Source organism: Melanostigma gelatinosum (assembly GCF_949748355.1).
Source record: "Melanostigma gelatinosum genome assembly, chromosome: 22".
NCBI classification, from domain to species: domain Eukaryota; kingdom Metazoa; phylum Chordata; class Actinopteri; order Perciformes; family Zoarcidae; genus Melanostigma; species Melanostigma gelatinosum.
This window is the reverse complement of record NC_136655.1, coordinates 6,402,580-6,418,892: the sequence shown is the minus strand read 5'-3', so window position 1 is coordinate 6,418,892 and position 16,313 is coordinate 6,402,580. Positions and strand designations below refer to the sequence as shown.

Below are 16,313 nucleotides of genomic sequence, written 5' to 3'. Positions count from 1 at the left end.
AATCTGCACAAAAACTCAACGGTTAAAATTGTAATTTGTCATAATTAAACTAAGACGAACGAACTCAGCCAACTGGCTGCTAGCCCACAGACATGAAAGTGTTATCTTCACATCTAATTGGCATATTTCCAAATTGTTGAACTGCTCCTTTAAAATTACAAAAGTAGCATCAGCAGCATAAAGTGGTGACGAGCTAAAGTTAACATGCTAATCTTACAGTCTTTGTGCAAAACACTGAACCTGCAAACTGCTCAAACAGTGGTGGTCATGTCTGTTGTCAAGAGTTGTTTAAACGCTTTACAACTTTGAGTTTATTATTGTGACTGAATCTTACAGGTAGAAATGACATGACAAAATGAGTCTCCATGTCTCCTTTATTCTGGTCAGATGTTACAAACGCACAAAAAACAACTGTAAATTACAAGAAACCAGCAAGATGAGCAAGTTGTTAGACATTGGACCTTTTCCCCCAGTGCTGTCCCTTTCTAGAAGTCTTACTATGATAAACATTGTCAGAGTAGTGGCTGTATACACAGCATTTCTTCATTCAAATGACTAAACAAAAACGTGAAATTTAGAAAAAGAAAACCGATCAAAATATACATGAGCAACACAATATGAAAGTAACTTTACAATATATCATTATAATCAAGCACTGATAACCTCAACCATTGTAATACAACAGGATCTGACAACATCACTGTGAAACATCAGAACCATTAGTTTACACACAAGCAAGAAAAGTGCAGATTTGTTGAGCGTGTTAATAGAGACCACTGTTGTTTATTCTGTGGTCTTCAAAGAAGAAACAACCTCAGTGTGTTTGAGGTACAGGGGTTATGATGAGAGGGGCTCCATCCATGTTTTGAAAACTATAAAAGTATGGAAAAAGTTTCTCTCTAAAGTGGGAGCCAGTGAAAGAATGGATATGTGATTTAGAATTCACATCATAGAAAGAAACCTCTCCTTTGTTGTAGTCTACAAAGACGCCCACATTCTGAAGCTTTTCTTTCAGTGTGAGATTAACATTAGGTGATGCAGATGCAACATATATTCCTTCATCAAGCCCAATGAGCCAAGCACCATTTTGCACTGACAGAGCTTTTTTCCCATTTCTATCCACAGACTCTCCGACCACTCCAACAACCCACTTAATGTTTCCTTTCACTTGCACCTCGTAGTAAAACTTCCCTGCTGTGAACCCCTCCTTAGCCAAAACCTCTGTACACATTTCAAATCTCTTTGGATTGGAGGGAAGATTCTGTTTTGTGTCTGCATCTCTCACTTGTTTTCCATCCGGACTTATGACAAGTGAACAATGTGCTGTGTCGGGATCAAAGGTCAAGTCCACTGCATGTTCTCTCATTCTTTTCATTTTGATCTCCGGAAGCTTCTCCATAATTTCATCAACTCTCTGTTTCAGCAGAGTCACAGCGCCTCTCGCTGCCTCCAACGACGGATCGCCGCGAACGCCAATGTCGGCCCGGTTGGCGTATGAAGGAGAGCGCAGGGTCGGGAAACTCTGGAGAACATAGTGGTGATCCTGAGACTGTGACAGCTGCTCCAGCTGTACGCTTCTGCTCTCCAGCTCTGCGACCTCCACCCTCAGCTCTCTGATCAAATCTTCAGCCTTCTGCTTCGCCGCTCCGTGCCTCTCCTCGATCACCCCGACCAGCTCGGCCTGGCTTCTCTGGATGGAGCGGATCAAGTCGGTGAAGACCTGCACGCTGGCTTCTTTCTCTTTCTCCGCTTCCGCCTGGCTGACATCAACTGACCTTTCCACCTCGGCTATCTTCTCGTGCCGAGATTGTGTCATCTTTTGGATATCTGCCATCGCCTCGTCTCTTTTCGCCATCGCTGCTTCGTATTCTTCCTCCAGTGGGACGACGTTGTGGCTCTTGTGATCGGTTTTGAGACACAGCACACAAACAAAGGCCCGGTCAGTCCTGCAGTACAGTTCTGTTGTCTTGTCGTGGGTCTTGCACACTCTGTCGTCAAAGTTCTTCACAGGGTCCAACAGTGTGTGGCCCTTGAGACGGGCAACCCTCTGATGTGGCTCGAGGTGAGCTCTGCAGAAGGACGTCACGCACGTCAGACAAGATTTAACTGCATTTTCCTTCATCTCGGAGCAGATATCACAGAGAACGTCTGCTGTTCCAGGAAGTTGTGGGTCTGGAGTTGAGGCTTTGACTTGAACCAACGTCTTAAACTCAGCAGCTAACTCGGACATAACAGTGTTGACTTGGAGCTCAGGCCTCTGGGGAAATTCCCTTTTGCATAGTGGACACTGGCAAGTGTCACTGCCGTCCCAGTACGTGTGGATACATGCACTGCAGAAGTTGTGTCCACATGGCGTTGAGACTGGCTTAGTGAACACATCCAGGCAGATAGAACAGAGGAACTTGTCCTCTGACAGCAGACTGCTGGCGGTGGCCATATCTGGACAAGAAGTAGTACACAAATGCAATTACAACTCATATAGTTCAGGTCAATGGGCTGAATAATCTGTTAAAACTGCGTCTTATGTGTGACGAGAAACGCATAAAGGAAATGGAAACGTTTGAACTGTATTATATTTCTTACCTGTAAAAGAGGACGTTTTCAAAAGCAGCAGCGCTTAAAGCTCAAAGTTAACTACACTTTGAAAACTTGTCCGTCAACTCCTCACTCAGTTTCGTTTCCTTATGGTGACGTCAGTAAGAGCTCCTCCCCTGCTTTGGAACTACACACTTCCTGGTAAGAAAAATTAACTCTTTCGACTCCATCCACATGAGTAAGAGGGGCCTATTTTGTAAATTTAAAGACACACATCACCCCCAAATTCAATTTGAACAAATAGCTAATTTTGTTCATATCCTTCGAATCATAGGCGAGTCTTGACACGTTGCTGTTAGATTTTGCACAGATGTAATTCCTCCAGAGAAAACTATTTTATTTCATCTTATTTCCAGAGGTGGAAAGAATCCTTTGCGTCTGGCGGGGCAGCTATTGTGTTCTAATGATATAGGCTCCAATATGTACAGAATATGATATTGTGTGTTTGTCCGTCAAGTCTTACTTATTCAACAATTCAAAGATGACTTGTTTTACTCAATATTTTTGTCTTTCTTCAGACGAACAAGGTGCGTATGAGCTTCTCACCATTTATACATATAATTTAACTTATTCTGTAACGCAAAGATTATTTGTGTTTTATGAATGATTACTGTTCATTCTCTACTACCTGAGCTGCCTCCTTTCGCTGGACGATAAAGAAGAGTATGAGCTTTTGGTGAAAACTATTTATTATACAATACGTTATCGTCTAAACTAATCTGCCATTGTTAATCTCACTTCATCTGACTCAACCACCTGAGTTACTGGTGCTCACCATGGACACAAATGTGAGTGTGTGTCTTTATCATGTGAAGAGAAAGTAATGTTTGCTGTTGTGTGAATGAGCGACATTCAGTATTCTGCACGTGTTTATACATATAAAATCACAAATGTATTAATTCTGAGATTGTCTTCCTAACTTAATTATTTATTTACTCTTTTCACAGAGACTCAAAGTTCCTGCAGTACATCCAGAGCTTCCTTTACAGCAAAGAAGAAATGTTTCTTCCCGACCAAGACAGATGGATGACGGTCCACAAGACGGACAGAAGTGGACGCCTGTGTTTTGAGTCAGTAAACTCAACAAAGGAAACAGAATCCAGCAGATCTGAAGTTCACTAATTAACACGTTATCTCTTGTTTGTTTAATCTGCACAAAAACTCAACGGTTAAAATTGTAATTTGTCATAATTAAACTAAGATGAACGAACTCAGCCAACTGGCTGCTAGCCCACAGACATGAAAGTGTTATCTTCACATCTAATTGGCATATTTCCAAATTGTTGAACTGCTCCTTTAAGATTACAAAAGTAGCATCAGCAGCATAAAGTGGTGACGAGCTAAAGTTAACATGCTAATCTTACAGTCTTTGTGCAAAACACTGAACCTGCAAACTGCTCAAACAGTGGTGGTCATGTCTGTTGTCAAGAGTTGTTTAAACGCTTTTCAACTTTGAGTTTATTATTGTGACTGAATCTTACAGGTAGAAATGACATGACAAAATGAGTCTCCATGTCTCCTTTATTCTGGTCAGATGTTACAAACGCACAAAAAACAACTGTAAATTACAAGAAACCAGCAAGATGAGCAAGTTGTTACACATTGGACCCTTTTCCCCCAGTGCTGTCCCTTTCTAGAAGTCTTACGATGATAAACATTGTCAGAGTAGTGGCTGTATACACAGCATTTCTTCATTCAAATGACTAAACAAAAACGTGAAATTTAGAAAAAGAAAATCGATCAAAATATACATGAGCAACACAATATGAAAGTAACTTTACAATATATCATTATAATCAAGCACTGATAACCTCAACCATTGTAATACAACAGGATCTGACAATATCACTGTGAAACATTAGAATCATTAGTTTACACACAAGCAAGAAAAGTGCAGATTTGTTGAGCGTGTTAATAGAGACCACTGTTGTTTATTCTGTGGTCTTCAAAGAAGAAACAACCTCAGTGTGTTTGAGGTACAGGGGTTATGATGAGAGGGGCTCCAGCTTTGTTTTCAAAACTGAAGTATGGAAAAAGTTTCTCTCTAAAGTGGGAGCCAGTGAAAGAATGGATATGTGATTTAGAATTCACATCATAGAAAGAAACCTCTCCTTTGTTGTAGTCCACAAAGACGCCCACATTCTGAAGCTTTTCTTTCAGTGTGAGTTTAACATTAGGTGATGCAGATGCAATATATATTCCTTCACCAAGCCCAATGAGCCAAGCACCATTTTGCACTGACAGATCTTCGTTCCCCTTTCTATCCACAGACTCTCCGACCACTCCAACAAGCCACTTCGTGTTTCCTTTCACTTGCACCTCGTAGTAAAACTTCCCTGCTGTGAACCCCTCCTTAGCCAAAACCTCTGGACACGTTTCAAATCTCTTTGGATTGGAGGGAAGATTCTGTTCTGTGTCTGCATCTCTCACTTGTTTTCCATCCGGACTTATGACAAGTGAACAATACGCTGTGTCGGGATCAAAGGTCAAGTCCACTGCATGTTCTCTCATTCTTTTCATTTTGATCTCCGGAAGCTTCTCCATAATTTCATCAACTCTCTGTTTCAGCAGAGTCACAGCGCCTCTCGCTGCCTCCAACGACGGATCGCTGCGAACGCCAATGTCGGCCCGGTTGGCGTATGAAGGAGAGCGCAGGGTCGGGAAACTCTGGAGAACATAGTGGTGATCCTGAGACTGTGACAGCTGCTCCAGCTGTACGCTTCTGCTCTCCAGCTCTGCGACCTCCACCCTCAGCTCTCTGATCAAATCTTCAGCCTTCTGCTTTGCCGCTCCGTGCCTCTCCTCGATCACCCCGACCAGCTCGGCCTGGCTTCTCTGGATGGAGCGGATCAAGTCGGTGAAGACCTGCACGCTGGCTTCTTTCTCTTTCTCCGCTTCCGCCTGGCTGACATCAACTGACCTTTCCACCTCGGCTATCTTCTCGTACCGAGATTGCGTCATCTTTTGGATATTTGCCATCGCCTTGTCTCTTTTCGCCATCGCTGCTTCGTATTCTTCCTCCAGTGGGACGACGTTGTGGCTCTTGTGATCGGTTTTGAGACACAACACACAAACAAAGGCCCGGTCAGTCCTGCAGTACAGTTCTGTTGTCTTGTCGTGGGTCTTGCACACTCTGTCGTCAAAGTTCTTCACAGGGTCCAACAGTGTGTGGCCCTTGAGACGGGCAACCCTCTGATGTGGCTCGAGGTGAGCTTTGCAGAAGGACATCAGGCACGTCAGACAAGATTTAACTGCATTTTCCTTCATCTCGGAGCAGATATCACAGAGAACATCTGCTGTTCCAGGAAGTTGTGGGTCTGGAGTTGAGGCTTTGACTTGAACCAACGTCTTAAACTCAGCAGCTAACTCGGACATAACAGTGTTGACTTGGAGCTCAGGCCTCTGGGGAAATTCCCTTTTGCATAGTGGACACTGGCAAGTGTCACTGCCGTCCCAGTACGTGTGGATACATGCACTGCAGAAGTTGTGTCCACATGGCGTTGAGACTGGCTTAGTGAACACATCCAGGCAGATAGAACAGAGGAACTTGTCCTCTGACAGCAGACTGCTGGCGGTGGTCATATCTGGACAAGAAGTAGTACACAAATGCAATTACAACTCATATAGTTCAGGTCAATGGGCTGAATAATCTGTTAAAACTGCGTCTTATGTGTGACGAGAAACTCATAAATGAAATGAAAACAGTTGAACTGTATTATATTTCTTACCTGTAAAAGAGGAAGTTTTCAAAAGCAGCAGCGCTTAAAACTCAAAGTTAACTACACTTTGAAAACTTGTCCGTCAACTCCTCACTCAGTTTCGTTTCCTTATGGTGACGTCAGTAAGAGCTCCTCCCCTGCTTTGGAACTACACACTTCCTGGTAAAATAGATTAACTCTTTCGACTCCATCCACATGAGTAAGAGGGGCCTATTTTATAAATTTAAAGACACACATCACCCCCAAATTCAATGTTAACAAATAGCTAATTTTGTTCATATCCTTCGAATCATAGGCTAGTCTTGACACAATTGTAATTTCTCCAGAGAAAACTATTTTATTTCATCTTATTTCCAGAGGTGGAAAGAATCCTTTGCGTCTGGCGGGGCAGCTATTGTGTTCTAATGATATAGGCTCCAATATGTACAGAATATGATATTGTGTGTTTGTCCGTCAAGTCTTACTTATTCAACAATTCAAAGATGACTTGTTTTACTAAATATTTTTGTCTTTCTTCAGACGAACAAGGTGCGTATGAGCTTCTCACCATTTATACATATAATTTAACTTATTCTGTAACGCAAAGATTATTTGTGTTTTATGAATGATTACTGTTCATTTTCTACTACCTGAGCTGCCTCCTTTCGCTGGACGATAAAGAAGAGTATGAGCTTTTGGTGAAAACTATTTATTATACAATACGTTATCGTCTAAACTAATCTGCCATTGTTAATCTCACTTCATCTGACTCAACCACCTGAGTTACTGGTGCTCACCATGGACACAAATGTGAGTGTGTGTCTTTATCATGTGAAGAGAAAGTAATGTTTGCTGTTGTGTGAATGAGCGACATTCAGTATTCTGCACGTGTTTATACATCTAAAATCACAAATGTATTAATTCTGAGATTGTCTTCCTAACTTAATTATTTATTTACTCTTTTCACAGAGACTCAAAGTTCCTGCAGTACATCCAGAGCTTCCTTTACAGCAAAGAAGAAATGTTTCTTCCCGACCAAGACAGATGGATGACGGTCCACAAGACGGACAGAAGTGGACGCCTGTGTTTTGAGTCAGTAAACTCAACAAAGGAAACAGAATCCAGCAGATCTGAAGTTCACAAATTAACACGTTATCTCTTGTTTGTTTAATCTGCACAAAAACTCAACGGTTAAAATTGTAATTTGTCATAATTAAACTAAGATGAACGAACTCAGCCAACTGGCTGCTAGCCCACAGACATGAAAGTGTTATCTTCACATCTAATTAGCATATTTCCAAATTGTTGAACTGCTCCTTTAAGATTACAAAAGTAGCATCAGCAACATAAAGTGGTGACGAGCTAAAGTTAACATGCTAATCTTACAGTCTTTGTGCAAAACACTGAACCTGCAAACTGCTCAAACAGTGGTGGTCATGTCTGTTGTCAAGAGTTGTTTAAACGCTTTTCAACTTTGAGTTTATTATTGTGACTGAATCTTACAGGTAGAAATGACATGACAAAATGAGTCTCCATGTCTCCTTTATTCTGGTCAGATGTTACAAACGCACAAAAAACAACTGTAAATTACAAGAAACCAGCAAGATGAGCAAGTTGTTACACATTGGACCTTTTCCCCCAGTGCTGTCCCTTTCTAGAAGTCTTACTATGATAAACATTGTCAGAGTAGTGGCTGTATACACAGCATTTCTTCATTCAAATGACTAAACAAAAACGTGAAATTTAGAAAAAGAAAACCGATCAAAATATACATGAGCAACACAATATGAAAGTAACTTTACAATATATCATTATAATCAAGCACTGATAACCTCAACCATTGTAATACAACAGGATCTGACAACATCACTGTGAAACATCAGAACCATTAGTTTACACACAAGCAAGAAAAGTGCAGATTTGTTGAGCGTGTTAATAGAGACCACTGTTGTTTATTCTGTGGTCTTCAAAGAAGAAACAACCTCAGTGTGTTTGAGGTACAGGGGTTATGATGAGAGGGGCTCCATCCATGTTTTGAAAACTATAAAAGTATGGAAAAAGTTTCTCTCTAAAGTGGGAGCCAGTGAAAGAATGGATATGTGATTTAGAATTCACATCATAGAAAGAAACCTCTCCTTTGTTGTAGTCTACAAAGACGCCCACATTCTGAAGCTTTTCTTTCAGTGTGAGATTAACATTAGGTGATGCAGATGCAACATATATTCCTTCATCAAGCCCAATGAGCCAAGCACCATTTTGCACTGACAGAGCTTTTTTCCCATTTCTATCCACAGACTCTCCGACCACTCCAACAACCCACTTAATGTTTCCTTTCACTTGCACCTCGTAGTAAAACTTCCCTGCTGTGAACCCCTCCTTAGCCAAAACCTCTGTACACATTTCAAATCTCTTTGGATTGGAGGGAAGATTCTGTTTTGTGTCTGCATCTCTCACTTGTTTTCCATCCGGACTTATGACAAGTGAACAATGTGCTGTGTCGGGATCAAAGGTCAAGTCCACTGCATGTTCTCTCATTCTTTTCATTTTGATCTCCGGAAGCTTCTCCATAATTTCATCAACTCTCTGTTTCAGCAGAGTCACAGCGCCTCTCGCTGCCTCCAACGACGGATCGCCGCGAACGCCAATGTCGGCCCGGTTGGCGTATGAAGGAGAGCGCAGGGTCGGGAAACTCTGGAGAACATAGTGGTGATCCTGAGACTGTGACAGCTGCTCCAGCTGTACGCTTCTGCTCTCCAGCTCTGCGACCTCCACCCTCAGCTCTCTGATCAAATCTTCAGCCTTCTGCTTTGCCGCTCCGTGCCTCTCCTCGATCACCCCGACCAGCTCGGCCTGGCTTCTCTGGATGGAGCGGATCAAGTCGGTGAAGACCTGCACGCTGGCTTCTTTCTCTTTCTCAGCTTCCGCCTGGCTGACATCAACTGACCTTTCCACCTCGGCTATCTTCTCGTGCCGAGATTGTGTCATCTTTTGGATATCTGCCATCGCCTCGTCTCTTTTCGCCATCGCTGCTTCGTATTCTTCCTCCAGTGGGACGACGTTGTGGCTCTTGTGATCGGTTTTGAGACACAGCACACAAACAAAGGCCCGGTCAGTCCTGCAGTACAGTTCTGTTGTCTTGTCGTGGGTCTTGCACACTCTGTCGTCAAAGTTCTTCACAGGGTCCAACAGTGTGTGGCCCTTGAGACGGGCAACCCTCTGATGTGGCTCGAGGTGAGCTCTGCAGAAGGACGTCACGCACGTCAGACAAGATTTAACTGCATTTTCCTTCATCTCGGAGCAGATATCACAGAGAACGTCTGCTGTTCCAGGAAGTTGTGGGTCTGGAGTTGAGGCTTTGACTTGAACCAACGTCTTAAACTCAGCAGCTAACTCGGACATAACAGTGTTGACTTGGAGCTCAGGCCTCTGGGGAAATTCCCTTTTGCATAGTGGACACTGGCAAGTGTCACTGCCGTCCCAGTACGTGTGGATACATGCACTGCAGAAGTTGTGTCCACATGGCGTTGAGACTGGCTTAGTGAACACATCCAGGCAGATAGAACAGAGGAACTTGTCCTCTGACAGCAGACTGCTGGCGGTGGCCATATCTGGACAAGAAGTAGTACACAAATGCAATTACAACTCATATAGTTCAGGTCAATGGGCTGAATAATCTGTTAAAACTGCGTCTTATGTGTGACGAGAAACGCATAAAGGAAATGGAAACGTTTGAACTGTATTATATTTCTTACCTGTAAAAGAGGACGTTTTCAAAAGCAGCAGCGCTTAAAGCTCAAAGTTAACTACACTTTGAAAACTTGTCCGTCAACTCCTCACTCAGTTACGTTTCCTTATGGTGACGTCAGTAAGAGCTCCTCCCCTGCTTTGGAACTACACACTTCCTGGTAAGAAAAATTAACTCTTTCGACTCCATCCACATGAGTAAGAGGGGCCTATTTTGTAAATTTAAAGACACACATCACCCCCAAATTCAATTTGAACAAATAGCTAATTTTGTTCATATCCTTCGAATCATAGGCGAGTCTTGACACGTTGCTGTTAGATTTTGCACAGATGTAATTCCTCCAGAGAAAACTATTTTATTTCATCTTATTTCCAGAGGTGGAAAGAATCCTTTGCGTCTGGCGGGGCAGCTATTGTGTTCTAATGATATAGGCTCCAATATGTACAGAATATGATATTGTGTGTTTGTCCGTCAAGTCTTACTTATTCAACAATTCAAAGATGACTTGTTTTACTCAATATTTTTGTCTTTCTTCAGACGAACAAGGTGCGTATGAGCTTCTCACCATTTATACATATAATTTAACTTATTCTGTAACGCAAAGATTATTTGTGTTTTATGAATGATTACTGTTCATTCTCTACTACCTGAGCTGCCTCCTTTCGCTGGACGATAAAGAAGAGTATGAGCTTTTGGTGAAAACTATTTATTATACAATACGTTATCGTCTAAACTAATCTGCCATTGTTAATCTCACTTCATCTGACTCAACCACCTGAGTTACTGGTGCTCACCATGGACACAAATGTGAGTGTGTGTCTTTATCATGTGAAGAGAAAGTAATGTTTGCTGTTGTGTGAATGAGCGACATTCAGTATTCTGCACGTGTTTATACATATAAAATCACAAATGTATTAATTCTGAGATTGTCTTCCTAACTTAATTATTTATTTACTCTTTTCACAGAGACTCAAAGTTCCTGCAGTACATCCAGAGCTTCCTTTACAGCAAAGAAGAAATGTTTCTTCCCGACCAAGACAGATGGATGACGGTCCACAAGACGGACAGAAGTGGACGCCTGTGTTTTGAGTCAGTAAACTCAACAAAGGAAACAGAATCCAGCAGATCTGAAGTTCACTAATTAACACGTTATCTCTTGTTTGTTTAATCTGCACAAAAACTCAACGGTTAAAATTGTAATTTGTCATAATTAAACTAAGATGAACGAACTCAGCCAACTGGCTGCTAGCCCACAGACATGAAAGTGTTATCTTCACATCTAATTGGCATATTTCCAAATTGTTGAACTGCTCCTTTAAGATTACAAAAGTAGCATCAGCAGCATAAAGTGGTGACGAGCTAAAGTTAACATGCTAATCTTACAGTCTTTGTGCAAAACACTGAACCTGCAAACTGCTCAAACAGTGGTGGTCATGTCTGTTGTCAAGAGTTGTTTAAACGCTTTTCAACTTTGAGTTTATTATTGTGACTGAATCTTACAGGTAGAAATGACATGACAAAATGAGTCTCCATGTCTCCTTTATTCTGGTCAGATGTTACAAACGCACAAAAAACAACTGTAAATTACAAGAAACCAGCAAGATGAGCAAGTTGTTACACATTGGACCCTTTTCCCCCAGTGCTGTCCCTTTCTAGAAGTCTTACGATGATAAACATTGTCAGAGTAGTGGCTGTATACACAGCATGTCTTCATTCAAATGACTAAACAAAAACGTGAAATTTAGAAAAAGAAAAACCGATCAAAATATACATGAGCAACACAATATGAAAGTAACTTTACAATATATCATTATAATCAAGCACTGATAACCTCAACCATTGTAATACAACAGGATCTGACAACATCACTGTGAAACATCAGAATCATTAGTTTACACACAAGCAAGAAAAGTGCAGATTTGTTGAGCGTGTTAATAGAGACCACTGTTGTTTATTCTGTGGTCTTCAAAGAAGAAACAACCTCAGTGTGTTTGAGGTACAGGGGTTATGATGAGAGGGGCTCCATCCATGTTGTTTTGAAAACTGAAGTATGGAAAAAGTTTCTCTCTAAAGTGGGAGCCAGTGAAAGAATAGATATGTGATTTAGAATTCACATCATAGAAAGAAACCTCTCCTTTGTTGTAGTCCACAAAGACGCCCACATTCTGAAGCTTTTCTTTCAGTGTGAGATTAACCTTACGTGTGGTATATGCATTATATATTCCTTCATCAAGCCCAATGGTCCAGTATGCATTTTGCACTGACAGAGCTTCTTTCCCCTTTCTATCCACAGACTCTCGCACCACTCCAACAACCCACTTCGTGTTTCCTTTCACTTGCACCTCGTAGTAAAACTTCCCTGCTGTGAACCCCTCCTTAGCCAAAACCTCTGTAAAAGTTTCAAATCTCTTTGGATTGGAGGGAAGATTCTGTTCTGTGTCTGCATCTCTCACTTGTTTTCCATCCGGACTTATGACAAGTGAACAATACGCTGTGTCGGGATCAAAGGTCAAGTCCACTGCATGTTCTCTCATTCTTTTCATTTTGATCTCCGGAAGCTTCTCCATAATTTCATCAACTCTCTGTTTCAGCAGAGTCACAGCACCTCTCGCTGCCTCCAACGACGGATCGCTGCGAACGCCAATCTCGGCCCGGTTGGCGTATGAAGGAGAGCGCAGGGTCGGGAAACTCTGGAGAACATAGTGGTGATCCTGAGACTGTGACAGCTGCTCCAGCTGTACGCTTCTGCTCTCCAGCTCTGCGACCTCCACCCTCAGCTCTCTGATCAAATCTTCAGCCTTCTGCTTTGCCGCTCCGTGCCTCTCCTCGATCACCCCGACCAGCTCGGCCTGGCTTCTCTGGATGGAGCGGATCAAGTCGGTGAAGACCTGCACGCTGGCTTCTTTCTCTTTCTCAGCTTCCGCCTGGCTGACATCAACTGACCTTTCCACCTCGGCTATCTTCTCGTGCCGAGATTGCGTCATCTTTTGGATATCTGCCATCGCCTCGTCTCTTTTCGCCATCGCTGCTTCGTATTCTTCCTCCAGTGGGACGACGTTGTGGCTCTTGTGATCGGTTTTGAGACACAGCACACAAACAAAGGCCCGGTCAGTCCTGCAGTACAGTTCTGTTGTCTTGTCGTGGGTCTTGCACACTCTGTCGTCAAAGTTCTTCACAGGGTCCAACAGTGTGTGGCCCTTGAGACGGGCAACCCTCTGATGTGGCTCGAGGTGAGCTCTGCAGAAGGACATCAGGCACGTCAGACAAGATTTAACTGCATTTTCCTTCATCTCAGAGCAGATATCACAGAGAACGTCTGCTGTTCCAGGAAGTTGTGGGTCTGGAGTTGAGGCTTTGACTTGAACCAACGTCTTAAACTCAGCAGCTAACTCGGACATAACAGTGTTGACTTGGAGCTCAGGCCTCTGGGGAAATTCCCTTTTGCATAGTGGACACTGGCAAGTGTCACTGCCGTCCCAGTACGTGTGGATACATGCACTGCAGAAGTTGTGTCCACATGGCGTTGAGACTGGCTTAGTGAACACATCCAGGCAGATAGAACAGAGGAACTTGTCCTCTGACAGCAGACTGCTGGCGGTGGCCATATCTGGACAAGAAGTAGTACACAAATGCAATTACAACTCATATAGTTCAAGTCAATGGGCTGAATAATCTGTTAAAACTGCGTCTTATGTGTGACGAGAAACGCATAAAGGAAATGGAAACAGTTGAACTGTATTATATTTCTTACCTGTAAAAGAGGAAGTTTTCAAAAGCAGCAGCGCTTAAAGCTCAAAGTTAACTACACTTTGAAAACGTGTCCGTCAACTCCTCACTCAGTTTCGTTTCCTTATGGTGACGTCAGTAAGAGCTCCTCCCCTGCTTTGGAACTACACACTTCCTGGTAAAATAGATTAACTCTTTCGACTCCATCCACATGAGTAAGAGGGGCCTATTTTGTAAATTTAAAGACACACATCACCCCCAAATTCAATTTGAACAAATAGCTAATTTTGTTCATATCCTTCGAATCATAGGCTAGTCTTGACACAATTGTAATTTCTCCAGAGAAAACTATTTTATTTCATCTTATTTCCAGAGGTGGAAAGAATCCTTTGCATCTGGCGGGGCAGCTATTGTGTTCAAATGATATAGGCTCCAATATGTACAGAATATGATATTGTGTGTTTGTCCGTCAAGTGTTACTTTTTCAATAATTCAAAGATTACTTGTCTAGCCTACAGACATGAAAGGGTTATCTTCACATCCAATTAGCATATTTCCAAATTGTTGAACTGCTCCTTTAAGATTACAAAAGTAGCATCAGCAACATAAAGTGGTGACGCGCTAAAGTTAACATGCTGATCTTGCAGTCTTTGTGCAAAACACTGAACCTGCAAACTGCTCAAACAGGTTGTTGCTTGGCAGGATTTAATGAAGGAAAATATGTATTTTTTGTAAAACTGAAAAAGCACAAAACACAAATGTATGTACCAAATAATAATAATCTCATCAGGAGATCAAATATTACTGGCCTAAACCAAAGTGGACAGGCGCTTCAAAGTATTTCAATGTATGTCATAAAATATTAAATACAACAAATCAAATTTACACAAGCACCAATGCTTTAATCACGAAACAGTAATACATATGCCGTTGGCAGTAAACTAGCATCAACAATACTGTACTCAAACCAAAGAAATATTAATGTAAACATGTTATTATAACTGTAAATAGTAGATGACTTTCGGATGAAGCCGATTTTGTGGACTTTAAGGCAAATCACTGAGGATTGTAAACCGAGGCGCTCACTCTATGGCTGCGGTCGGTTTCTAACTAAGTGAAATGACCCAGAAGTATCCAAGTGGCCGCCATGATAAGAGCTGTTCTAATTCTCTAAATGCAAAAAGGACTATTCGACCGCAGCCTAGAGTTGTGCTCTCTTTGAAGAGGCCACGTCTGTAATGTGGCTTCCAGGTGCGTCTGACCACAAGAGGTCAGGCACAACAAGCAGTAGTGGCTCAAACTCTACCTCTGTTTCATGCAACACCAGTGATTTAGTTTGAAACACACAAAATACTCCAAAACAGTATAAATTCTCGGTGTTGTTCAGTCACATTTGTCATTCCAATTAAAAAATGTCTTCCGAGCAAGACGATTTTTCATCCTTTGATTTAAATTCTACCAATTACTACTTTCACACATTCAAACCCGTTTTCATCCTCTTTGTGCAAAATGTCCTATCGAGAGGCACAAATCCAAGCAAACAGATGTTAAAACTTGGCGAATATATTGTGAGATTAAATGAATAGATGCATAACACTGAAACAAGTGTGCAAGTCTTTTTTTTGTGTCTCTATATTTAAACGCATCCCCCTCTTCTCTTTGTCACTCGTACAATCACACGTGCATGCACCGGTGCACATTATGTTTGCTTTCCCCTTAACCAGTTTGTATTTGACATGCATGCTTAGGCATACCTAGAAAGCATAGCGGGCCACAAACGAACTACAACACAGCAGAATGAGACGCAGATGCACTGGCTAGGCATAGAAATGAGCCGGCTCTCAGGGAAAACACATTTCTGTTTGTTCTACCATGTGTCACCTCTGCAAATATGAGGAAATGGGAAACAGACAGGCTCCAAATTCCCATAGAACGATGATATTTGGAACCTTTTTTTAATGTTCTGGTTGGACGATAAGTAATGTTGTTTTGGTAGACTGATTGCCGGCAGTCCAGGTGACCACTGCAGAGTTCCTCCCCCTGCAGCCATCACCGACTGCTAACAGCTTGCACGCTTATTTAATCACTGAGATGGAAAAAAAAGAGGCAAATAGAGAGGAGTCTGGTTTGGTTTTAGAGGAAGTCTTGCGATTAGATAAATTAAAAAGAAGGGACATGGACCAGGTCGTTCAGTTGCTTTATTTTAGAAGATACAATCTTGCAGTTGTTGTTCTAAAGAGTTTGGTGTCCTAATTTTCTTCTTGCCTGTCTTTTACGTTCACATTTGTTTTTTCTCATATGGAGTTAATTATTATGGAGGTTTGTGTGTGGTTCCACTTTTTTTGGTGATTACAAGACCAAATTACCATCTCTCCCTTTGGGATCACAGAAGTCATTTTACAGTCAAGTCAACAGTAAGGCCTTCAACTTGTACAAAACAAAAGCCCACACTAAGTCTGTTCACTGTCTGTGCATTCTCCTCTTTATCTTTGTTTATTCATGTACAACTCATTGAGAGATTCTCCAGGGATATGTGGTTACATTGTAAC

At 42.0% G+C, this 16,313-nt stretch overlaps 4 protein-coding genes across 4 annotated transcripts; all 4 read right to left on the bottom strand.

Moving 5' to 3' along the window:
- Positions 1–458: 458 nt before the first annotated feature.
- Positions 459–2,677, bottom strand: LOC306795724 (zinc finger protein RFP-like). The gene is made up of 2 exons (XM_079294321.1): positions 2,584–2,677; positions 459–2,439 (listed from the first exon to the last, which is right to left on the bottom strand). The coding sequence occupies exon 2, from the start codon at positions 2,435–2,437 to the stop codon at positions 815–817; it is 1,623 nt and encodes a 540-aa protein (XP_079150447.1). The 5' UTR covers positions 2,438–2,439; positions 2,584–2,677; the 3' UTR covers positions 459–814.
- Positions 2,678–4,205: 1,528 nt separating this feature from the next.
- Positions 4,206–6,177, bottom strand: LOC306795650 (zinc finger protein RFP-like; the record flags this gene model as incomplete). The annotated part of the gene is made up of 1 exon (XM_079294224.1): positions 4,206–6,177. One exon carries the CDS (start codon positions 6,175–6,177, stop codon positions 4,558–4,560), a length of 1,620 nt encoding a protein of 539 aa, XP_079150350.1. The 3' UTR covers positions 4,206–4,557.
- A 1,748-nt stretch (positions 6,178–7,925) lies between these two features.
- Positions 7,926–10,173, bottom strand: LOC306795892 (zinc finger protein RFP-like). The gene is made up of 2 exons (XM_079294587.1): positions 10,046–10,173; positions 7,926–9,901 (listed from the first exon to the last, which is right to left on the bottom strand). The coding sequence occupies exon 2, from the start codon at positions 9,897–9,899 to the stop codon at positions 8,277–8,279; it is 1,623 nt and encodes a 540-aa protein (XP_079150713.1). The 5' UTR covers positions 9,900–9,901; positions 10,046–10,173; the 3' UTR covers positions 7,926–8,276.
- A 1,422-nt stretch (positions 10,174–11,595) lies between these two features.
- Positions 11,596–13,881, bottom strand: LOC306795569 (zinc finger protein RFP-like). Its single transcript, XM_079294117.1, has 2 exons — positions 13,790–13,881; positions 11,596–13,645 (listed from the first exon to the last, which is right to left on the bottom strand). Exon 2 carries the CDS (start codon positions 13,641–13,643, stop codon positions 12,021–12,023), a length of 1,623 nt encoding a protein of 540 aa, XP_079150243.1. The 5' UTR covers positions 13,644–13,645; positions 13,790–13,881; the 3' UTR covers positions 11,596–12,020.
- Positions 13,882–16,313: the final 2,432 nt, after the last annotated feature.